Source organism: Octopus bimaculoides, chromosome 3, assembly GCF_046866305.1.
Source record: "Octopus bimaculoides isolate indiv1 chromosome 3, ASM4686630v1, whole genome shotgun sequence".
NCBI lineage: Eukaryota > Metazoa > Mollusca > Cephalopoda > Octopoda > Octopodidae > Octopus > Octopus bimaculoides.
Genome location: NC_142930.1, coordinates 141,926,872 through 141,953,273, shown reverse-complemented (window position 1 = coordinate 141,953,273; position 26,402 = coordinate 141,926,872). Strand labels below are relative to the sequence as shown.

Genomic DNA, 26,402 nt, shown 5'->3' with positions numbered 1-26,402 from the left:
CGGATGCCGCTATACAAGGCAGCGATCCAACCGCGGAAGACGGGACCAAAGCCAGCTGCCCTGCGGACGGCCGCCAGGTATCGATGGTCGACCCTATCAAAGGCTTTAGATTGATCTAAATTGATCAGCGCCCCACCCATGCCAGGATCCTTAACTACCCTGTCCATGATGTAGCGCATGAGGTGGAGGTTGTCATTGATACTTCTGCCTTGTCGACCAGTTTATCGATGACAAACGCCAACCTCTCGGCTATTACTTTGGCCAAAATTTTTAAATCTGCGTTGAGTAGAGTGATGGGCCTGAAATTATCTATAAAATTCCCCTTGTTTGGGACTTTCTTCAGCAATGTCACTGCACCTCGGCTCACGAAACCGGGAATTCTCCCGTTTTGTTGCCAGTTGCAGTAGACTGATGCCAAGAGGTCGCCAAACAAGTCTGGCATTTGACAATACAGCTCGTAGGATAGACCATCCAATCCAGTCGACTTATCCCTTGCGCAGCCCTCCATAGCATCCCTTACTTCAGCAGCTGTGATGGGACCCTCACAACACTCTGCCTCTCCCGCGGAGAGCCGCAGCAAGCCGGTCAGGTAGGCACTGAGATCCATCCTGCGTTCCGACACACCGCTCACACGGAACAGTCGAGCAAAGTGCTGTTGAACGGCCCCACACATCCTTTCGTATTCGAGCAAACTACATCCCTGTTCATCGATTAGAGACCGAATGGTGGCTCTGTTACCGCGTTGCGCCTCTGCCACCCGGGCTTCTCGCGCAGCTTCCATCCCTTCGTTCCTTAAGGCACGCATTTTAGCTCTGACGACGCAACCTTCGTGTTTGGCGTTGAGGTTTTGGTCGAGGGTCATCCTCGCAGCCAAAATGTTGGTTGCGCTGCCAGTTGTAAGTGCCTCTTCAGATAGATAGATAGATAGATACATACATACATACATACATACATAGAGTCCATCATCTTTTTATTTAAGAGATGCGAGTATAATTAGGTTGACAGACACTGTGTAGAATCCTATGCGACAGATCGTTTCTGTAAATAATTGTCCCGTTTTGTGATAGATTACATTACGTAAGGCTAGTTCTACACGATAATATGTATAAGAGTACGTGAAATACTCCTCCAGTTATTGGAGTCATAATCGTTAGAGGGTTGAAAAATATGCTTTCCGGTATGTGTTCCGTTTCTTTCCATTGTCAGGTCAAACCCTGCTGTGCTTAGTTTTACTTTAATTCGATTCATGGTGGTTAAGCTAAAGTACCAGTTATGTACTGTGGATAAGGATATCCTCTAAGACCCTTATCTAAAAACTACCGGCCTTTCGCCTATATAAAAATTCATTACTTTGTAAGTAGCTATATTGATGCCGTCGCGATATACATTGAATTTCTTTGTAAAAGTATGGACAAAGATGGAATACCTAATGGGTGATGTAGGACAACATATGATCTGGCAAAATGATTCAACGAGATTCTTTCGATTTTTTTTTATTGAATGAATTCGCGTAATTTACGATGCTATAGTCCTTCAGAACATTTTACGATCCAATAGCTCGTCACTAATAAACTGTTATCAAACTGAAGCTTCAGCATTTATTACTTTTTTCTATATTTCTGTATACATACAGCCGTCCAATATTTTCGACATTTCTTTTATATGTTTTTCTTCGATTAATTTCTTGAATTATCAGAGATCTTGAGTTGTTTTCGTCACATCATTCACATAACATTGAACATGTCCTTTTGCTGTTACTCCGCTTAATACTATCAGTGATAGTTTCTTTCTTTCTTTTACTTCAAATTTCAATCTTATTTAGTTTGTTTTCATCTTTTGTTTTATTGCTATTTTATATGCATACAAATTTCTTTCTTACAAATCTGTCATTCATCGTTGTTCACAGCAGAGTTACTTTTATCTTTGTATTATAAAGATCTAAAAGTTTAGATCATACTTATGCATAGTTCCCCACGTTAGGATTACTATTATCTTCGTGCTATAAAGATCAAGAAGTTTAGAAGTTATTCACTCATAGTCTTCTGCTTACTGGATTACGACCAAGCGTTACTGATTTGCTGGATTCAATGACCTCGTTTGTTTTGTATTCACTCTCTGTGCCATTAAAAAATACGCCTTCACGCAGTATTTTCTGTACGTCTTAATTAAATATTATCATGATGTGTGTAGGTCTTTAAATGGGTAAACTTCGAATTTATATATGTTGTATTTATTGTAACTTCTTTTACTGCAGAGTCAATAGACAACAACAGATTAGAAACAATATAATAGCACGATAGTATTATTTGAGGAGATGCAGTTTTAGCTTAACAAGAAGTAATATTATTTTATACTTATCTGTAGAACTCTAGAAATACGTTGAACGTAGTTTGTTCATACACTTTCAAAATGCTGTCTCTGCTTTGCAATATCCATTCTGAGCGGAGCAGGCATTCTTCTACTATTTAAAATTTGTAACTATCTCTAACAGAGAAACATGATAGAATAACGAAGATAATGATTCTATTTAAATACAACTTTATATGTTAATGATATCGATATAATTCTAGTTATTCAGCTATTCGTTTCACCTGTGAATATAATATAGTGTTTTGTTCTCTAGAATGCTACACGGAAGACTATGATCCACATTTTCGATTCGATTTTTAAGATAGCAGGACAGAATATTTGGTTCTTGTACGTAGTTTGCCGAATAAGTGCATATAGGAAAACTTCGTTAGCTTCTGCGTATATCATTAGCTACGATACTCATTGTAGTTCCAACAGCATTTGAAAAAATATTGGCCTTCAGCATATATTGTTAATCTTTCATACATGCATACAAAAAAATCAACTTTACATCTCGATTTGCGGCAATTTGGGCTGGATTGTCATGCAAATTTTGATTATGCTGAATCCGAATTTTGCTTTAAAGCCCTTCCTCTTCTTTTCAGGTGTGAAATTAACCACTGTGATTTAGTTATGGATACAACATCAAAAAGAAGGACGTTCTGTAACGATCCCAGTATCTTCTGTTACGTCTATGGAAACTTCACTCCACAGGCTCAACGGTGAAACATTAATAACTTTGTCAAGAAGGCGTATCTTGCTTGCTTTAAATTAACATTTGGAGACCAGGACAAACCCTAGGCTCCCACAAAGTTTGCAAAACTTCTGTAGAAATTTGGTTTGATGAAACAATTCATCAAAGCTCTATATCACAATGGAGACAGCTTCAGCTATACATGTACAACCTTTCTAAGTCTCAGTAACTAGAAAAGGAAGGCAGGAATATTTGATGGACCTCAAATAAGAACTCTCATCAGGGATCCACATTTTGTTAGAACAATACATGCGGCGAAGCCTAGAGCTTAGAATGACTTCTCTGATATGATGAGGAATTTCCCTGGGGACAGGGAAGTTGACAACTATCAAGAGATTGTGGCGGAGCTGTTCTTGACTTTACAAGCACTTGTATGTAGAATGGCATTAAATTGCACTACTTACACGGTCATTTGGGAGAATTTCCAGAGAACCTGGGTGATGTTAACGAAAGACAAGATGAACACTTTCACCAAGGTGTAAAAGTAATGAGAAAAAGCTACCAAGACCTATGGGACTTAAACAGGATTGCAGATTACAGCTGGAGATTGATGAGAGATAGTCAGAAAAGAGAGGAAGTTCTTGCAGTAATAAATGATCAGAGTGAATGACCTCAATGAATAGAGGTTTTGTATTCATATTTTGTTATAACCAATGTCAATTCTTACATGTTAATGTGCAATTACTCCCACAACTTTGTGTTTTGATCTATTATATTAAAACAGAAGGCATATTGTCTACGAAACATTGTATCTGTGTATGCTGTATTCTTCCTTCATGGGCATTAAATAGTTGTTTCTAGCAAAATTAAAGATTTTATGTTTCAAAAATATGATGGAATAGTGGAAATCTGATGCCGGATTTGAATTCAGTACCCCAAAGTTAGCTAAAGACCATTAATAAAATCTGTGCCAGAAAATATGTTGACCAGTGTTATATATTTGATAAAATGAATAAAAATGGGTTTTAAGGTAATTGCACCACTTTAATAATTAGATGTTTATAAGTTTATAAAAACCTAATTATCAAACTGGGGAAATTATCAGAAAAGCCATTTCTATAAATGTTTTCAAATATATATATATATATATATATATATATATATATATATATATATATATATATATATATATATATATATATATATATATATTTATATATATATATTCAATGCATATTTCATCTGTCTAATTCGGTATATGCGTGTATAGGTCGGTACGCATGTATGTATACTTTAACACTTTCGATAAAACAAGTATTTGTCAGACAGTTATTTAGTTAATTAGAAAATATTTTGTAGTTATTCAGTCAATAACTCGTAAAAATTATGAAATATCTCCCTGACACACGTCTTCGCAATGTGTAAATTTGGCTTAAAGAGTAATATATCTAAATAATTTTCACGAAGTCACCCGGTATTTATCGTATCCTCTGGGGAAAATCAGTGGAAATGTGTGAGAAAATACGCAGGTTGTTTTCTGTTTAACAAATTTTTCCAAAATATTTTTTCTAATAAAACACTCTCTCTCCCTCTCTTCCCTCTCTCTATCTATTTATTTCTCTCTCTTCCCCCTTCACCCTCTCTCCCTTTCTCTACGTCTCTCTCTCTTACACTCTCTATGTCTTTCATTTTATTGCTCGCTATATATATTTTATTTCGTTTCGCATTCTCAGCCAACATATATTTGTTTCGTTATTTAATGGTTATGCACTCGAGTGCACTGATTGTGTCTATGAGAAAAAATTTATACCAGAAAATAAAATTGCATAATTATTGTAAACAACAAAAATAAATTCAGCGTGTAGGTAGCAAGCATCCCTCAGATTAGAATAATTCAACGTTCCTTAATGCTTAGAAAAGATCGTAAAATGTCTGGGTTTATACCAAACTGATTTTATTTTCAACATTTGTTTCTGAAAACTTCTGTGATGATCATATTTTAGTATTTTTCTTTCATCACTTTTCAATTTCGTATTTCTATATTTTATTGTCATCGTGCAAGTATATTAATATTTTGGTAATACTAAACGTAAACTATTCTCGATTGTTTTGTTTTTTTTTAGTATATAAATATAACTATATTCGGATGAATATATATATATATATATATATACATATACTGTTTTTATACTTTAAAGCTTTCCAAGTTCATAGTTTTACATTTTATTACAACATTTTACTGTTATTAACATTGTTAAATATTACTCTCTCACATCACCGCCTGTCATCTTTTCCTCTCCCCCTCATACATCTATATTGCTACATCTCCCTTCGCCTTATTTCGACGTACTTTATTTTCATCATGACGCATTGCTTCATTTCTTTCCACAGAATTCGCATTTTTGTTTGTTACTTTTATCATAAAATGTATCCGGATATATAAAATCGCATCAGCTATTTAACGACACATGATGCAGGAATATTAATAGACAGTTATATGAAAACAACTGTCTTACTCCGCGAAAGGTTTTCTGACATTAATATTTCATTAAACTGTAAAGGCATTACCTAAACATTACATTTTATTACTGCATTCGGGAGAATTAACAGCACATCGATTGGTTAATTTGAACGGCTGAGTTTTCTGCTTCTTAATAAGTTAGCTTTTGGTACGTAATAAATATCTAGCGAACCAATATAGAGAGATTTCGTCTGGAATTAATCCTTTCATCTTCTATATACAAGAAGAATTTACTATATTGGTAAAAGTGAAGGACACAAACCTTAGAAGATGACTTGAATCATGTTGAAAGCTAAATATTAGATTTCAAAATTACGTGTGAATGCGATCCAATTTAGTTTGAAAATTTAAATGTAAAAGAAAGTTGATGCAATTTCTTTATTGATTCAGGCTTTATACACAAACACAGACAAAGACACACACACGCACACAAGCACACCCACACCCACCCACAAACACACACACATACACACACACACACACAAAAAAAAAACACAAAAACACATATCTATGTGTAAGTGAATATTTATGTATCTATTATATATAGATGTAAAGTAAATTACATACATTTTATATACTTATACGCACACAAACACATATATGTATGAATGTATGTATTTATGTATGCATGCATGTATGTATGTATGTATGTAGGTATGTATGTATGTATGTATGTATGTATGTATGTATGCTTGTATGCATATTTAATTATAAATCAAATACAAACACTAGTATTTATACTTAGTGTTCACTCATGCTAAAGAGACCTTCTGATCAAAACTTTATTTTCTGCTAAATCTCTACCCTATCTAAATAGCTCCCTCTGGACGATTTACTTGTCCAACCTCTTTTATTTTATCCATCATTATTGCGAACCCGTTGCCACATATCGTAATCTAAAAGTCATTCACAGGAACTGAAAAAGTTAATGAAGTCATATGTCACATTTTATTGACCCTGTGCAGTTTAGTTAACGATAAGAACTTATTATATTCACGATAATGCATTATTTTAATTCATTCGTTTATATGCTTCTGTACGATAGAAGTATATTACTTATTAGTTCCAAACTTATTTATTAGTAAAACCGATACCTACATGTTTACAGAAATATCACAGTGTAATAACACCCGGAAAGGAAAACGAACACACATATCTACATAAACATGCGTGCACGCACACACACATATATATATACAAGTAGATAGATAAATCGATATATAGATAAATAGATAGATAGATATATAGATAGATAGATAAATAGACAGATAGATAAATAGATAGATATAATCAGAGGAGAGAGAGAGAGAGAGAGAGAGAGAGAGAGATAATGATGCAAATACGCTAACAAAAACGCTTCGGTTTGATATAAGAATATACATACGTACGCAAATATAAATATAGTGAGTGATAAATGTAGAGAGAGAGACACTAAAATTTAAGAGATTCGGAAACGTGTTTATCTGTTTATCGCATCATTATCTCTTTACCCCGCCATAAAATGTTCGGAGAGATTGTAAGTTCAAATCATTTCACTTAGAACTATTTTTTTTTTTTTATTGAGCATCTCTGGCTCTTATCTGTATATATATATAGACAGAGATAGTAATATATATATATATATATATATATATAATTAATAGTTATCGCCAAGCCAACATGGCAGTCCCAAAATTAGGACGAAAGCTGCCATGAGTATACGAGTATATATATATATATACTCGTATATACATGCATATATACATATGTGTGTGTGTGTAAAAACACGAATGAGGTGAGATTTACTCATACACACACAAACACACACACACACATGCACACACGCGCGCACGCACACACATACAAACACACAAACACACACGCATTCAAACACACATACATATCGTGGAATTGTGTCTCGTTTTCCACTCTGCTTCTTGCCCATGTAATCGTTCTCTCAGGCCACGTATTTCACCATCCATCTCTCTGAAAGAATGAAATATCACATTAAAAAGAAAGAAACAGGCAGACGACAGACAGGCAGTAGGAGGTTGTTGGGTTTTTTTTTTGTGTGTGTGTCATATTATCAACAAGAATACAACAGCAACAACAACAATGAAAGGAACTACAACGAAGTTTATTTCGACACAGTGAGGAAGGACTTTACACTGTCGCTCTATCTGCTAGAATTATCAACTAAATTGTTTTCATATAATGTAGCCAAGCAATACCACATTCATAATTATTTTGTTAAGTTCCGAATTAGTAGGAACAAAATACGCACGGCCCAATCGCCATTTCAGCGTCTGTCCGAGACTTAGTATAGCGGAAGCTTACAACAATTATACAATGCTTGCTTCCTATGAAATATTCTTTAAATAAATGAAAATTTCCAGTAAGAAGAAACTATCAATATTGTAGTATCAATATATAGAAACATATTGCAGGTTTTTCTTCTATATGCCATTATGATGCATGTAATTTCTAACATAGGTGTAACACTATCTGTTTGACAATATCGTGAGATATCAAATTTATTGTCGTGATGCAAAATACTCACGGAGATGTAATCCCTTTTTACATAAACGCCAGTTGGCTAAACCAGGTCTGTCGCTAAACCCCTGCAACCCCTACGGTCACAGGGGGCTTCTGCGGTTGAGGGGTCCGATGTTAAAATGAAAGTACGTAGATGAGTTATCTATTTACTTTGGTTAAGGTGTTGAACAAGAATTAAATTATCTATGCTAACTAAGAATTTCAAGAACTAAATGGTAATACATTGTACCTGCAAGAATTCTTGTAAAATTATTACATTGTACCACGAACGTGTACCAGACTTTGTGGATTGTCTACGATATCTATTGTACTTAGCTCTCAGCTTAATTATTCAGAACTGATCGATGTTTCGCGAAAGCGAAAAGTGTGCCGTGTTTGTCTTTGAAAGTTGCCTGGATTATAAAAATGCTCTTTTATTCATATCTGGAAATTTTACTTATTGAAATGTCTAACAGACCTAAATAAATTTAACTTGTGCTTTTAAAGATGTTCTTTAGGATAACGTGAAATACTGAACTTCAGATAGAATAAAGTAAAATATAGCTATGAATAAAAGGGTGCCTAGATTATGAATTTGGATTGAAGGGATGGGGCCTCGAAACAGAAAGTTGCAAGGGACCTCTAAAAGCCACGCGATGGAGCTGGGTCAAAAAGATATGATTGAATTCATATCATCAAGTGCGTTTTGGGCAAAAGAGCAATGTACGTAGTATATCTGACTTCAGAATCACGGTGCTCTTGTAAAGTAAATAACTGGAAAGTTCCATGTAAGAGATATGCTAGTTGGGTAGTCATCGAAAGTTTATACAGGATTTCAGTTCTTAATATTAATTATCTTATTTCATATCGTCATATTTCAGGGTAGTTTTTTTTTTCTTTTTATTTGCCAAATAAACATACGCACAATACATTCGTTCTTTACTCGTTTAAGAACAGCAGTCAACAAGTGAGGACCGAATATATTGTGCGTGTGTTTTTTTCGGCAAAAAAAATAATAAAGTGACCATCTCGAAATATAACAATATCAGTATAGGGTTTCACGTCAGGAATCCTGCAAAACAAATTCCTAAACGTATCTTATTTCAATAAAATGAAAAAAAATATGTTTACATATCAAAACTGAGTTAAGGAAAAATACGGACAAAACTAGTATTAAACCACAGGAAGTACTCACCATTACTAACCAAGCATTCGTTATGAGAACTTGATTCTTTTCATCCTGAAATAATAAAGAGTAAGAAATAATGAAATTTGAATTGAAATAAATTTTTAAAAAGAGATATAGATAAATAGAGATTGCGTCAGAAAAATAGACCACAAGACGAACAGACAGACAAACCAACAGACAAGAAGACGGGCATATAGATAGACAAATAGACTGAGAGAGAAATAGAGAGAGATATACATTAAAACAAACATATGTGCTAAAAACCAAACATATGCGTGTACATGTCTTATATTAGAGCGCACGTACATATATATTATACATAGATAACTTGAAAGACACGTAGCTACAATTAGACATACATGGAGATATAAGAACGTATATATGTACGGCGTGCGTACATAAAGAGACTAGTTTGTCAAAATCCTGCACATGATTTGCATCAAGATTTCAAATAATAAAAAGTACATATACCTGTATACAAATGCAAATATCAACGTTCTTAGACCCACTGGGTATAAGGTTCGACATCTAAATTAATACTAAATTTCCTAAATATATACAAATTCCTGTTTGATATACACGAAGATTTTATCGGGAAAAATATGCCAGATATTGAATTTCACGCGCACGGAAGAAGAGGCACATTTGAATTGGAAATCAATTGGTAAATATATTATTACCTTGTAAGTACAAGCAAAAGGTAAGTCACACATTGAAATTCAAACGAACAAAAGTACACAGGAACACACCCACACAACAAATACACACACACACACATACTCACACAAACACAAACACTCACAAACACACACAAACACACACACACACACACACACACACACACACACACACACACACAAGCACATACTCACAAATACACACACACAAATACACACAGACACACACACTCACTCACACTCAGAAACAGACACACACTCGCAAACACACACAAACGCATACACAAACATACACACACAGAAACGCACACAGACACGCACTCACACAAACACACTCATTCACATACACACACACGCACTCTCACACACAAACTCACACACTCACAAACACACACCCACACACACACGCACAAACTCACATACTCACAAAGCACACACACACATACACACGAAAACACACACTTACAACCACACAAACACACACACACACACACATATTCAGACCCAAACTTAAACATACACCAGGATATTTAGATACATTGATATCTTATATATTAAATATACATGAAAGCCTCAAGACATGTGATTTGTATATGACTTATCTATTCTGTTTTAACATTTAAATACAGGAGTGCGTGTTTGTGTGTATGTTTAAGCGTGTTTATACGCACGTTCTCCCTCATACAGGCATATATATCTGCTGATTTTAAACTTGGCGCAAGGTTAGAAATTTCAGGAGAGGATAAGTCGATTACATCGTCCACTGTGTTAAAATGGTACTTATTTTATCGACCTTGAAGTATAGAAGTAGTGAAAGGTGAAAGATGCATTGGGTAAGTTTCTGTCTATCAAAATACAATGAAAGCAACTTAGATAGACGAAAAAAAAAAAAAAAAATTGAAAAAGATTTCAAACACAGTCACACATATAAGCATGCTATATATGCCTCCGTGTGTATGTGTGTGTATGTATGTGTGTGTGTGTTTGTGTGTGTAATCTACATATAGTTTTGAATAATCATTCAGTATAAAGTAAAATAGTTTTTATTATAACTTTAATAACAAAAAACATACTTTAATAGATACATACATAGGTAGATAGATTAATTGGGTGAGTGTTTGATTGATTGATTGATTGATTGATGGAGTTAGTGATTGGCATATATTTATGTATAGAAGTGTATTCACGCACCCTTAGATTAGACTATCATTATACATGGAAGTTCCTGAGTGTGACATATGAGTGTGTGATAGTGAATATATGCGTATGCGTATGACAACGCTATCTCCTGTATTTTAATCATAGTTTCTAAATATACTCACTACATAAAAATTGAGTAATTTTGGCAGAGAAACTTTCGGCCGGAAATTGCTTGATGGTAAATATAGCATCAGTTCCTAGTATATTGCAATAATTGTTTGTTAAATGTCACCTGCGAAATTTCTCTCCTCATTTCAGTATCTTGTGAATGCAAGACGCAATTACTTGATAACTTTGGTGTTTGAACTGGATTTTTTTTTTCTCTGAAAGAAGTGTGCTAAAATGTTTAATCAATGAATAGTAGCCCAAAAGTAGAATGTCTGATCCGTAAATATTCTTATTTTCGTCTTGCAGGATCAAATTCTTTTCAAAATATGAACTAAATCTAAGGCTGAATAATTTTCGTCAATTTCATGTAAACTGTTTACCTACACAAGTTATGTGAGCTTATCTGCTAGGTAGAGGAAGTGTAATTAATATCAGTCGATTTTCATCAAAGTAACTTGAATGTAGTCGATTATGTGCATACACTTTTATGTAGACCTCGGTTAAGGGCTCAGTTTATGGGTTCTGGGAAAATTTTTGGGATCATTTAATGGCGAAGAATCAATTGTTCATTTACTGATATAAATTTCATGTTTAAAAGAAGACGAACGCCATAGCATTATTATGCATGTAGTGTAAGACAGCAAGCTGGCTGAAACGTGAACATACCGAGCAAAAGGCTTAGCGGCATTTTGTCACATATTCATGTTGTCAGTTCGAAGTTGACTTAACCTTTTATAATTTCGGAGTCGATAAAATACGGGCCAGTAGAACACTGGGCTCAACATAATCACCTTACCCTCTCAATAGAATTTACTGACCCTGTGCCAAAGTTTTAAATCTATACCATGTATGTATTGTTAACACATTATAAACTTATGAGTTCATTTTACATAAAATATAATGCTACTAACATTTGTCCTTTTCCGTTAAGTGAAGTTAAACGAAATCTAGCCAACTTATTACGAAGAAAGATGGTTGCTTAGGAAATTTAGGTGATGTGAGACTTTTAGTATAGGCGCAGTCACGGCATGTGTGCTAAAGAATTTTCCTTCGTTCAAAACCGTTGTTACCTCCCTTTTACTATTCTTTGCTTGTGGAATTTAGGTGACGAAAACTGCGGAAAACTGCCGTATAAAGATATGTCTGAATGTCGGTGTGTGCATACACACACACACACACACACACATACACACACACACACACACACACACACACACACACACACACACACACACACTCAAACACAAACACACACACTTATATCTACATATGTATAATATATGTACATACATGATATATACATATATTATACATATCTAGATGTAAGTTTCTCCATTTATTCATATAGTTTCCTTTTAGTTGAGGCGTGTCCTTAGTAACTTTCTTTTTTGAGATATGTTACTGACGGATGAAATAATCACTATGAATGTAGTGAGACGATGTTAGATTTTTTTTTTAGATATATGCCATGTGTCCCAATTCATATTTTTATCTCGCTCGATCTACGTAAATATAAGCACAAATTATATACTCTACTTATAATGTTCATTCACTGACGCCCGGGCGACAATTGAATTGAATCATTATTATTATTTCAAGTGTCGATAAAATAAAGTACCAGTCAAATAATGGGTCGATGTCAACGAATGAAAACTCCCCTCGGAATTACTGATCTTCTGCTTCAATCAGAAATGACGATTATTGCCGTTGCTTGTATGGTTATTATTCCTGAGTAAAACGGGAAGTGAGCAGACTCGCTAGTGCGATGGACAAAATGCGTAGCAGTATTTTTTCATGTTTTTATGCTGAAGTCTACTTTGCATTTCATCACTTCGAGATCGAGAAAGTAAGTACACATTAAGCACTAGGGTCTATGTAATAGACTAACGCCTTTCCCGTAGACATGCTGGCCAAAATTTGAAGCTATTACTATTCGTGTATATCGTAAACAGATGTGTGATTATATGAATCGTACAATTCGGATAGAAAGTAACGATAACTAAATGAAAAAGATAAAGATTTATTCCTATATACTTTTTCAGAGAACTCTCCAGGAATGCAATTAACGTTCTTTCTTATACTGATTAATAAACAACATGGTTGGACATCAAAAATTTCTCGAACGTAAGAGCACGATACACAGAAAGGAAAAAATTATTGTCGATGTCTTCGTTGTTGTTGACGTTGTTGTTTACCTCCTAGTCACTCCTAGACAACAATTATTTTTCAGTTTTCTTAAAACAGTGACAATTCTATTTGTTTTAGACAATTTGATCTGGGACATCATTATCCAAACTGCCCATTGAACTTGTAATATTTCACTGTGTGATTTGAGGAAAATTTGTCTGCTACATCTAGCATGACGTCGGCTTGTGTAAATAAGTAGCATGCGGAGGTACATTTCATTCTTCAAGGGAACGAATGAACTGTAGAATTAATCACTGTATCGTTAATTTAATTGCTAAGATCAAAAACCCTATTCCTGTGAGCCAAGGCCTTAAACAGAGCACTACACAAAAGCTATGGTTCGTCTAATTCTATCATGGCTGATACAGTTTAGTTTTTTTCGCTTTTTCTGTTTCTAATTCCCATTCATCTTTGTTTCATTTTGATTTCTCAACATGTCCCGCTTTGTTACATTCTCCTCCGTCTTCTTTTTATACTCTCCTCCGTCTTCTTTTCTTGTCGCTTGTCAGTTTTTTCCCCCCTTCTGTCATTAACCTTCACATATTCTTTTTTTTCTTTTTTTTATTTCGTTTCCCTTTCTTCCATTTCATATTTTATTTTCCATTTCTCTTCCCATTTCTAATAACGCCTTCATAATTATTTTCACTTTTATTCCTTCCATTGTTTAATTCATTCTTTCATTCTTTCTTCTTCTTTCACTCATTGTTACATTTTCTAACATAATTTCATTTATTTATTTCAGTTTCTTCTCAGAGCTATTTCCCATAGAGCTGTCATTTTTACTTTTAATTTTCTTATACATTTACTTTTCCGAATTGATCGTTCTATTTTATCATTTCAAAATATATATCTATTTCCCCCAAAAATGATTCTGCTTTGCCAATTGTATTTCTTGTTAATGTTGAAAATTTAAACGAATTTCAATCGGTAATATTTTCAAAACACGCCATAATCCTATAGTAATTCAATTTTTCTGCCATGTTACTAAGTTTGTAGAGATATGCGTGAGTCTATGTGCTCGTCCGTGCGTGTGCTAAAGTAATTGGCTTCGATTATTCCAGGGCTTCCAGACTGATTCCCACTTTCATTGATCGGATGTAACTAGAATATATTGGCTCGGTATACGAAGGAAAGATTCAGTCGACAGCCTTCACTTTTGCAACAATGCAGGCGTATATCTGACAAGAAGGTCACGGTGTTTCTCAAAAGATGTTTATTTTCAGCTTTTAGTTAAGGGAAGGCAGTACTTATGACTTTTTACACGACATCCGAGACTGTTTAGTAAAGTCGGAGGGTCCTCAAATCGGTGACCTTGCTCCAAAGCCTGCAACAGAGTGCACGTTGCAAAAAGCATCCACGATACCAGGCGGTGGTATTAAACAGGTTGACGAATTAAATCAGCCGTATTAGTAGCCCCCACAGGATTCGAACTCAGAGCACAATGTTACACAATAAATGCTGCAAGTCGACGTCCTTACAGTTCCACCAAGCCACTGTCCTGGATTGTTACATTACTATTGAGCTTGAACTGACGAAAAGCATAATTAACCTCTGCTGTATTTTAAACCAGAACATGTTGGTCCAGAACAAATATTGAGCCATTCTGTCTGACGCTCTAATTACTCAACAAATTCGCCACTAAAATGTATTAATGTGGAAGTTGTTGAAGGCGTGTTATACAAATCCCTCTTGTTATTTTTTAACTCTTGTGTTCTTTACTTCGTTTACAAAGCCTTCAGAATTATATAAAAACCAAATATTTTCAGCATTGCTGTTGAAGCTAGGTCGAGAAATCTGAAATAACAGACAATGCTAAATATTTTTAGGCATAAAGTCATTAGTTCCACATTAAACAGTATGCCATTACTTCTGAAAACGGTAGGACATGATATGAAAGCTATTTGAATGGATCAAACAAATTTGTATAAGGGCTCTTGACGACATGATTTTAATGTCGTTTTTGTTATGAGTAGTAGTAGTAGTAGTAGTAGTAGTAGTAGTAGTAGTAGTAGTAGTAGTAGTAGTAGTAGTAGTAGTAGTAGTAGTAGTAGCAGCAGCAACAGCAGTAGCAGCAGCAGCAACAGCAGCAGCAGCAGTAGTAGTAGTAGTTGTTGTTGTTGTGAGTACAACATGAACACCAGTTAGTTATAAGTCTTCTGTGGTCCGCATCCGTGTAGATAGTCTGTTTATTAAAGGATGAGTTAATGGATACCCTTTCTAGTAAGATATTATAATAAAAATTCTGTTAATGCTGGTGATACTTCGATAAAATGTTTGCAGACGGATTAGTCGTGCGGGAATAGTTGAAGAGTAGCTGTGCAAAGACTTTTTGTTGTCCTATAATACATTCCTTTCTTTGTTTGCACTTTTAGAAACCATTTCATAAAGTCATATATGCGTTCCATCAGAGCTAAAATCATTCCGATGTAAATAGGTTACAATACAACCTAATTTGTTCTACACTGATCCATATTCTTCATATTTATGTTTCAATGGAATAAACTCCAGTTAGATCTTTGTATACTGAATTTCTAATACATATATTACGAATAAATATATATATATAAATTCTATTCATATCTATGGAGGGAGAAGAAATATTATTTTCATCAGATTTTACTGTATAGCATTGAGTTATGTACCAGTCCTTCAAGTAATCATGGTTTGGACAATAATATAAAATTAGAAATTTATCGATGGAATATTGAGAAATTATTGGGAAAACGTTTACTACATAGCTACCCAATTATAGATAAGGCTGAAAGCTTTTGTTCTCCGTGTAACAGAGTTTAAAATTAATATAAAATATAAGTGAAAGTTTAATTAATACAACCATCAGTAAATAAACCTCTCCTTCGTGATAAAACGGCATCTACAGCTAGACAATTATCATATATTATAGAAATTCAATGATTTTACCTAGAGGTCACCCCCTTCTAAATGAATTTATTGACTTTCTATAACATAAAAGAATATATTAAGCCCGATATGGTGCTATGACCTTTGATTACTAAATTACTTTACAGACCTTTGTTTTAACGCTGATGTTAGTTCTACTTTATACAAAAGTAACTGATAATGAATTCTGCAAAGCGTGAAATATGTGCGTTGTGTTACAAATCAGTTCGTATTTGACGTTCGTTAAATACCATCAATCCATGGAACCTTGTTTTTCGCAGGTCTATGTTTTATATTTTTCAAAATAAACTGTACTATCTAAAAGAAGTATCGTCAGCACCTTAATATTTCGTCATTAAATGTTAATATACTTCATTCATGTAAGAGTAAATTAAAGTCTTAGAAACCAGCTATTTTTACATTAAAAATCTGAACAATACGGCCCCTGGAAGGGATCTTTATATCTACCTCATATAGCTATCTTTTTTAAACACTCAAAGGAAATAATCCATAGCACCTACACACACAGTTGTTAGATTTTAGCGAAGCGATCATTATTTGATTCTCATAATCAGCGGATCTAATTCTGCATTTCTCTACTCACAGTTTTCAATTGGTAAACCTTATTATAGCACTTTCTTGGTGAATGTACACTTTCAATGCCCATAACTACTATAATTTTGCATTTTTCCAGTTAAACGTAACCGATGACAGTACATAAATTTTTGATTCCAGATTCAGAGGACCTAATTCTGTATTTCACTACTCACAGGTTTGAACTTCTAAACCTTGCTATTGCCCCTTCTTGATGCATGTACACTTTCAATGCCAATAACTCCGATAATTCAGCATTTTTCCAGTTAAAAGTTTTCGATGACAGTACATAAATTTTTGATTCCAGAACGTATTTAATAAGTGTGCCCCAGTACAATGAATTCATACTTTGAATGCTTGAAATTCTTTAAAAAATGAAACCAAACTTCCGCACCACATTCAGTTGGGGACAACCTGTATCACTTACACTAATTTTACAAATCATATTTATTGCTTATTTACAGTTCATGCAACAATTTCATGAAACTAATTGAGCCATCAAATTTAGAAATATTTTACAGGTTTCATTGTTTATGTTCGATTAATTTGAATATTGATTTTTTTGTGTATCCAATTTCTAATTTTTGCAGACAATATCACAATTATACCTTATTTGGCAAGTGAGTAGAACTCATGTCTGGAAACCTCGTGGCATACTTAGACTGTTGAAAAAAATCGATAGAATAAGTACTAGGCTTCCAAAGAATAAGTCCTGGGGTCGATTTACTCGACTAAAGGCGGTGCTCCAGCATGGCCGCAGTCAAATGACTGAAACAAGTAAAAGACTAAAAGACTAAAAGACATAGTTTTATATATTAATTGTTTTTACCAAACAACAAAAAATGAACAATTTAGCCAGTGGTTACATGTAGTATCTATCTCAGAGTGTCTGTTCACAAGTTTATCTGTGCATATTGAAATGCGTAATGTTTCTTTAGAACTGAATTCTTTTCTTTGTATTAATATTACAGGACAGCTGTTAGACTACCTTTTTAATTATAAATGTCCTAGAAATTTCACATTGCCTTGGCTTTGTTGTCTCATTTTATTTACCAAAATGCCCCTGTATATCGTAGTATACTCACATATATACCTCTACGTTCATCTGTGTATTCTTCCATTTTGATTCTCTTCTACGTTGATATGCGTAAGCGCATTTGTTTCTGATCATATATACGTGTGTCTTTGTATATTCTTACCTGTCCTGTAAGTCTATAGTTTCAAGCCTTTTTGAACCCACGTCGCCCTTATAACCAGACCTCTATTGGCGTTTGTCATAAACTAAAATATCTCAGATGACATATCAATATAATTCTACTACGCTCTGAAAAAAAACAAATGAGAGCGTCATATCAAAGCAGCATTTGGCGATGGAGATGTAAATCTAGCCTGTGATAGATGCGTTTGAGGTTGTCAAACCCTTGACAGTAAAATGTAGTGACTTATGGGATACTTTAGAAGATTCGTAACAATACCGCCGACAATTACTTGTTTCTAGCAATCAAGTTTTCGTTTTGGTTTATATTTATTTATCCTTTATCGATCACTATCTTCTTGTATAATACTATTTACCACACACCACTACAAGCCAATAAGCATCTGCTCACACACATACATTTTACGCATAAAAATACTTTTGTACGTGTGTATGAGTGTGTGTGCGCTCGTGTCTGTGTGTGTGTGGATGCATTTGTGTACGTGTGCGTATACATGTGCGTGTGTATACAGTGTCGTACAGCTACGCAATTATATATACGTGTGCATGCGAGTGTGTGTGTGTGTGTTTGGATGTGTCACATGTTTCTTCAGATCATAGTCCGTATTCCTGAGATGATTACAGTGCAGTCTGTAGTATCCATGGAGATTGGGTAGATCATGTTCATGCATTCATTTCTTCGAATGATATGGCATTAATGGATGTTTAACCGAGGGTTTTTTGTCAATTTTGACCAATGAGAAGGATGATATGTGGGCATTTCTGTAAGTATTTTTGGTGGGGAGGAGTAGAAATTGATGGAAAGAGAGAAAGGAATGGTAATTGTAAGGAGAAAGGGGTGTGTATGCTGATTTTGGACTTATTTTGCTATTTGAGTATGCTGATGTCGGGATGGGTAGTATAGTTCTTTTGTTTGACCTTATTCCCAGTAGGCCCATCCTCAATTAAGAAGTAGTCGAGTCAGCAGGTACAGCCACTACAACCATTCAGTTGTTGGAGTTTATTGTCTTAGATGACGAATGATAGTTTCTTAAAATGACCTTTTAACTACTTTTGGTGGAATAATGATATAACATATAGCATATGAAAATAGTGGCTATTTTGTTTAGTTATTTGTATGTTCTTCCCTTCTTCTATGTTTTTTTTTTTCGAATTCTAGGAATGATGCCTTGCTTTTTATGCTTACATGATATAATATTTTCCTGCGATATTCTATAATGTGTTGCAGTATTTCTTAGCAGATCTGTGTGTCATAATGCCCACTCCATTCTGTTTGAGCCTTCAGATGAAGCTAGATAGTAATGTGGAGTGCCTTTTGTTTACATTGGAAAATGATGTAAGATGGCTGCGTGGATTTTTCATGATGTCTCCTGTACCACCAACGTACACTTATTTCTATGTACCTGCCTCCACCTCACATTTGTAAATCAGATTCTTTCTCATGCAAAGATATATATGCGTATGTGTGCGTGTGTGTATGTGTGGGGGGGGGGAGAAAGAGAAAGAGTAATACATGCATGTGTTTATGTATTTACATATATTTATGTAAGTATATACATTTCCATGTCTACAGACTTAGGTGTGCGTACATGTGTTTGTGGGCGGGATCTGTATGTGACCATAAGCGTAAGTACAAGCACGTGTAAATACAAGGTTCAGGCAGTCACGTGGTTTGTCTACTGCAAATACAAATATAAACATGAGGCATTTACGTATTCCTCCGTTCGGTCACAATTGATCTCATTCTTACACTATGTAAAACGAAGATGGCATTGTAACTACAGCCTATATAGATTTAAAAATTAGGGAATATAAGAATGAATAACCTACTCTTTGTAAGTTTTAAGGATCATTTCTTAAGTTTTCTTAAGTTTTTTATAATCGCAAATTACAAATCTAGAACAGCATTACGCGAATTTCCAGCGATTGTATTTATATCTCACCATTCCCTTTCAGGCGCGTTGGTCTTTTCACTCCATTGTACGTACAGTGGCACTAAACATCATACAATCACTGAAGGGGATATCTGAAGTGAAACCTGACAGAAGAAATATCTACAACCTGCTAAGCAGTTTTGTTTTGATGGTGTTGATATGTGTGCGTGTGTATGCACATACACGCACACACAGAGACACTCACAAGCACACACGCACATACACGCATATATATATATATATATATATATATATATATGTGTGTGTGTGTGTGTGTGTGTGTGTGTGTGTGTGTGTGTGTGTGTGTGTCAGTGTGTGTGTGTTTGTGTGTATGTGTGTGTGTGTGTGTGTGTGTGTGTGTGTGTGCGTGTGTATATGTATTATTTTATTATTATTATCATTAAAAATATTTAGTAGAAGTAAGAGAATGAGTCAAGGTCCGAAAGTTTCGTGCCTTGGCACTTGTCAAACTAGTAACAGGTTGATAAGTGCCAACGCACAAAGCACTCGGACCTTCAACCACTCTGTTAATTCTACTAAATATTCATAAAAATATACATATATTCATATTTTGAGCTCTATTTTCCCTGTTTGTATACGTAGGGGCAGCTGATGAAGGAAATACTCTCTATGTGGCTGTGTGTTTTCTGTACTCTGTTTATGTCTTGTTTTTCATTTTGCCCACGTTTTTCTGTGACGTCCTGTATCCAGATACGCATCTATATATATACATGTAGATGTGGGTATGTATATACATGTACGTATATATGCATATATATATATATATATATATATATATATATATATATATATATATATATATATATATACATATATGTAAATATATAAAAACAAAAATATAAAGAGAGCAACGGTAAGGTTGGAGAAGTATTTTAGGGATAGAGTCTTACAGCTGTTACTGGGAAGATCCAGTACTTCTTTTCATCGGAGACAGAGTAAATAAAGTAATCTATTATTATATGCATAGGCGGATATTTTTAGTATGACGTGGTAAAGAGTGTGATGTGCTGAAAAAAGAGAGAACAGTACTTGAAGTGTAGTTTCATTCCAGTGGTGAATATCCGTGTAGAAATCCGTGCAAAATAATCCTTGTGTGGATAATCCGGAAATTTATGTTGGAGCGAAAGTTGATATAGCATAGATAGCAGAGGTACATATATTCCATATTGCGATGGATTTTTGCTTGTTTACTTGAAGAATGGCCAAGTCAAGTGAAAAGTGAGCGGTAATTAGGTCAAGGCATGAAGACAGAATGTGAAAGGGGATAGAGGAGGGATAGAGGCGGGGGATGGTAGTGATATATTTATGGTCAGTTGGTCTTAACAGGGTAGAGGGGATGAGCAGATAGAGTGAAGGAGGAATAGGGGGATGAGGTTAAAAGGTCTAGTGAGTAGGAAGGAATGCGTATGTGTAGTATATAAGTGGTGGGGGTATGAGTGATAAACCAAGGACAGAGATAAAGGGAAGAGATGGGTGGGAGGGAAAGTAGTATCATATTTTAGGATGCTGCCAAGCCTATTTATAGACGGTGGAAAGGGATTGAAAGAAGTGACGTAGTCTGTATGCGTAGGTGGTGTTCTTGTGAATTTGAGAATAGAAGAAATAGTTTTGGTGGTATATGTGTGGTGAGATGATCGAAAGGAAATAATCCTATTCAAAAGATGGTGAAAGATGGATGTTTTTGCAGTAAGACTCTATCCATAAAATACTTCTCCAACCTTACCTTTGCTCTCTTTATCTTTTTTGTTTTTATGTATTTACATATACACACGCTAATACACGACTTATAATACCCAATCCTGTTCATACAACGACTGGGGCAAACTAGTCGGTATACAGCACTTACTCGGTATTACCTGTATCCTCCTGGGTTTGGTTAAATCCAATACCCTCCTCAACCTTATATACATATATATATATATAAATACACACACATACACACACACACACACGCACACACACACACACACATATATATATATATATATAATTATATATACATACTTATATTCATACGCCAAGTTAAATGAATATACACATTCATGCATATGAATATTTTGCCCTCACCTAGCAGTGCAATAATATGAATATTGGATCTTTTTTAAAACGGGGGCAACATTTTTCATTAACGAAACACTTTGAAACTTGGAACACTGGTAGAATGTGTCATATAAAACATCTTTTTCTCTTAGTCTTCTTAAAAAAAAAGAAATCCCTAAGTTATTCCATGTTAAAGTTGTCGTATTTCTGTAATTTCAACCAATCACTGACGTCCATTCAGCCGATATACATTAAGTGCCGACTACATAAACAAACGATTCTGAAACAATTCTATCGGTGATAGGGTTAGGGTTAGGGTTAGAGTTAGGGTAAAACAGCAAATTTAAAAAGAAAAAAGCAAAACGAAGCTATGGAAATTAAATACGCTTTACACCGCTTATTCAGCCAAAGGAGTAAATGTAAACAACTGAATACTTGTCAGTGATTGGTTGAAATTATCGAAATAAGACAATTTTTTACATGAAATAAATTCGAATACAAAAATATTTTTCTGTTCTATAACACAAAATAGAAAAGTATACGAAGTTTGAAAGTTTTCGGTACCAAAAACACTATGTAAAACATTGATGAAAAATGTGGCCCCCGTTTTAAAAAAGATCCTGAATATTTACATGAATATTAGGAATGGGAGTGTTACTGTAACATTTGAAAACATATTCTTTGGACAAGTACGCACGTACATAGAGCTATAATAACTAAATAAATAGATAAATATGCTTCTTCACAATTGTCTAACATATACAAGAAAAAGTGAATACACAGTTTTTCAGAATTTCTGCTTAACGCTTCTGTAAAACTAGAATAGGAAAATAATCCGATGATACACACTTACAATGAATACAATCAGGAATACATGAATAAAGCACAGACTCACACATACACACACAGACGCACATATGTCATGTATATATATATATGTGTGTGTGTGTGTGTGTATATATATATATATATATATATATATATATATATATATATATATATATATATATTTGTATATATATATATATATATATATATATATATATATATATATATATATATATATATATATATACATTTATGAATGTATATATGTTCTTATGTTCTTGTTTTGTTCAGTGTGTGTAAAGATATTTATATTTTTATATGTTTGGTTTTTGTCCTTCTTGTCTATTATTATACATTTGTTTCCTCCTAGGTTACTATGAACATATGCATATTCAGAGGTATGCATACATGCATGTTTAGCTCGGTTTCACTTTCATTATTCTGGCACCTTTCATTCCAAAAATCTGAAGAAGTTGAAATAACTAGTTTATTTCTTCCTTCATGTTAATGGAATATAAAGGAAAACAACTTGAGTAAGAAGTTCATTGTCCCCCTGCTTTTTTTCTTCTTCTATCCAACTGATTTTGCTTTCTGTTACTTTCTTTAAAAGCATATCTTAATGCATAGGCTCTTGTTCGTGTATACGTTTGTGTCTGTATACATGCGCGCAGTTGTGTGTGTGCAAATGTCTGAAACATCAAGTTCTTTTAATCATTTATGTGAAATGACATGCATGCATTTCTTATTTTACGTTGACAATATAACATGTGTCTATCTATCTGCCTGTACGTGTGAGTATGTGTATGTGTGTGTGTATGTGTGTGTGTTTATACACATAGATGCATGAGTATATCAGTACACAAACGCTTCACGCTTAAGCCGACACGCTCATATAGGTGTGTGTAAATATACATATCAATAGATCTATGTATATGTACATGTAAAAGTGGTAATATGTATATATGTAATATTTATATATGTAATATGTATATATGTAATATGTATATATGTAATATGTATATATGTAATATGTATGTGTTTATATATTTGCAAAATTTGGGTATATTAGCCAATCAGGAGCGTGTGCTTTATACATCACCGTGGCGAAAATCTGTTTCCATAGTAACCAAAGATGATGTGCATGCGCAAAAGGAGAAGATACGAGAAATATAATCTTCTACTATAATAATACTCTTGTGATTTCTCCGTCACAACATATGAATGAGAAAGGAGGGGGTGATATATGAATAAGAAAGGAAGGGGTGATGGCAAACTGGTAGTGGGATCGTTTCAATTCTGTGTGAGTATATGTGTGTATATGTAAAAGAGAGGTATACGTGGGTGTCTAGCAATGTTTTGACATTCCGATTCCCCCACCCTCCGCCCACTGATTATGGAAGAAGCAGCGAACGTGCTGTTTTCTGATTGGCTGAAAATTCTGAAAATTCTGAAAATGATCCGACTTTGAACAACTGTAACATTATTGCAAAGTTTTTCTGGAATAAATGAATAACAAAGTCGGATTCATCGTCAAATATTACATCTATATGAGACATTGAAAAATTCTTTGAAAGATAATATAATTGTAAACAGGGACGAAAACCACAAAGATCTGAACAGATTGAAGTAACGTGAAAACCAATGTTATGCTCAAGAACATAATGCATGGCCCAGTCCAGGAATCGAAACCACAATCTTACTATCATGACTGCAACATCGTAACCATTAAGTTATCCACCCTCCACATTCAGTACCAATAGATAGTTATTTCACAACGGAAGAGTAAATCTAGAGGAAATTGGCGACTCGAGAATTGTGTTTCTTTCCTTGTTACATATGCTTTGTTAACTTTCATTTCTCCCGAGACTTAAAAATACAAGATAATGAGAATATACTTGAATATACATTCTCTGGGAAAACTATATACGTTGAAGGTACACAAATGTTTGTATGTGAAATCAATTAAATGAAGTCAGATATAAAGAATAAAAGACAAACGATTGCAGCTGTTATCATTGTATATATTTATACACGATGTATATATAATTAATGTATGTTCATTTATGAAAATGGCAATTGTTTCCATTCATAAAAATAAATTGCAATTAAAATATACATTATCCTATGTAATTACAAGACTTCTAGCACCAATTTCTAGATGTTTTAATTTTAACTATACTGGAACACAATGGCAGGCGACCAATTGATGGAGAGTGATTCAAACTCACTAAATCTGACTATATATATATAACGGAACAAGAACGTAACGGACGACTATGAAAGCATACGTACAGAAGGACGATACAAAAACCGACAGGAAAACTAGGACGGTTGTCTGTCCTTCAGTCAAGCTTCCAATAAGTATTACAGTTTCGACCTGTTACATTTGAGACTGTTCAAAATTAGTAGGCTCCAAAAATCTAAGCTAAAGGCATAAAATTTTTGGAAGAAAGCGAGGGAATATGTGCGACAACACAGGCAGAAAAGAGGAGAAAACGGAGAAAATGTTACACCATTACAAATATAAACAACTATATATATATATATATATATATATATATATATATATATATATGTGTGTGTGTTACGTATTTATTATATCATACATTGGTACTGTGTGGACTAAGATCCCCGTTGTAAGGCCGGTGGTATTTATAAAGTGTTAAACACTTTCGGTATGCAAGGTAGGGACTCCTTTATAGACTAACTGATGCATTTGTTGAGTAGAAAGTCAGTTTGGCTGCTTGCTTCTCTGGTGACTGTCAGAATGATGTGGACGCCTCTGATGGGAAAATCGATTAAGGTTGTTCTTTTTCTTTTTTTTTTTTCAGTCTGCGGAGAAATGGCTAAAATTTCTCCCATATGTTACATATACATACATATATACACAGATGTGAATATATGTATACATGCATTCACGTGTGCCTCTATATATCATAGATCGATAGATAATTTGTGAGTTACACACAAAGCACCAAGAATCCAAAGTTAATCTCTGACAGATGCGAACATTAATTAACTGATCACCGTTGAGTTTCTTTATTGGTTAGCAAGTCCTCACTTTATTTGGCAGGTGTTCATAAAGTACATCTAAAAACATTTACTATAGTGTCTCATATGCAAACATCGAAATCAAATCAGGTTCCGACTGAGAGGATTCTGTCTCTCGGATATAGACGTCTATATCTTACCACATCTGCGTCGTTCTACGTTACTGCACAAGGTCTACAGTTAATTGTGTCAAGAGGATTGTTATCCAACACAATCACCCTTTTTTCTTTTATTTTAGGAAGAGGTAAAGTTGCATTTCTCTCACTGTTTGATAGGAGGCTTTTGTGATCAAAGATTCGTTCCTATAGTATTTGTTACAAAGTGCTATCGTATGTCCCGGGGCTTACCATTTTCTTCTCTCTCTGGGCGAGAAAGTGCATA

The 26,402-nt window shown here is 34.3% G+C and overlaps 1 protein-coding gene across 1 annotated transcript in view; it reads right to left on the bottom strand.

The window, feature by feature from the left end:
* Positions 1-26,402, bottom strand: part of LOC106876626 (neuronal acetylcholine receptor subunit alpha-10) — a 410,306-nt gene that overhangs the window by 74,428 nt on the left and 309,476 nt on the right. The window contains exon 2 of the mRNA XM_052966106.2: positions 9,274-9,318. Coding sequence (XP_052822066.1) covers positions 9,274-9,318 — 45 coding nt within the window. The remainder of the gene's footprint in view (positions 1-9,273; positions 9,319-26,402) is intronic.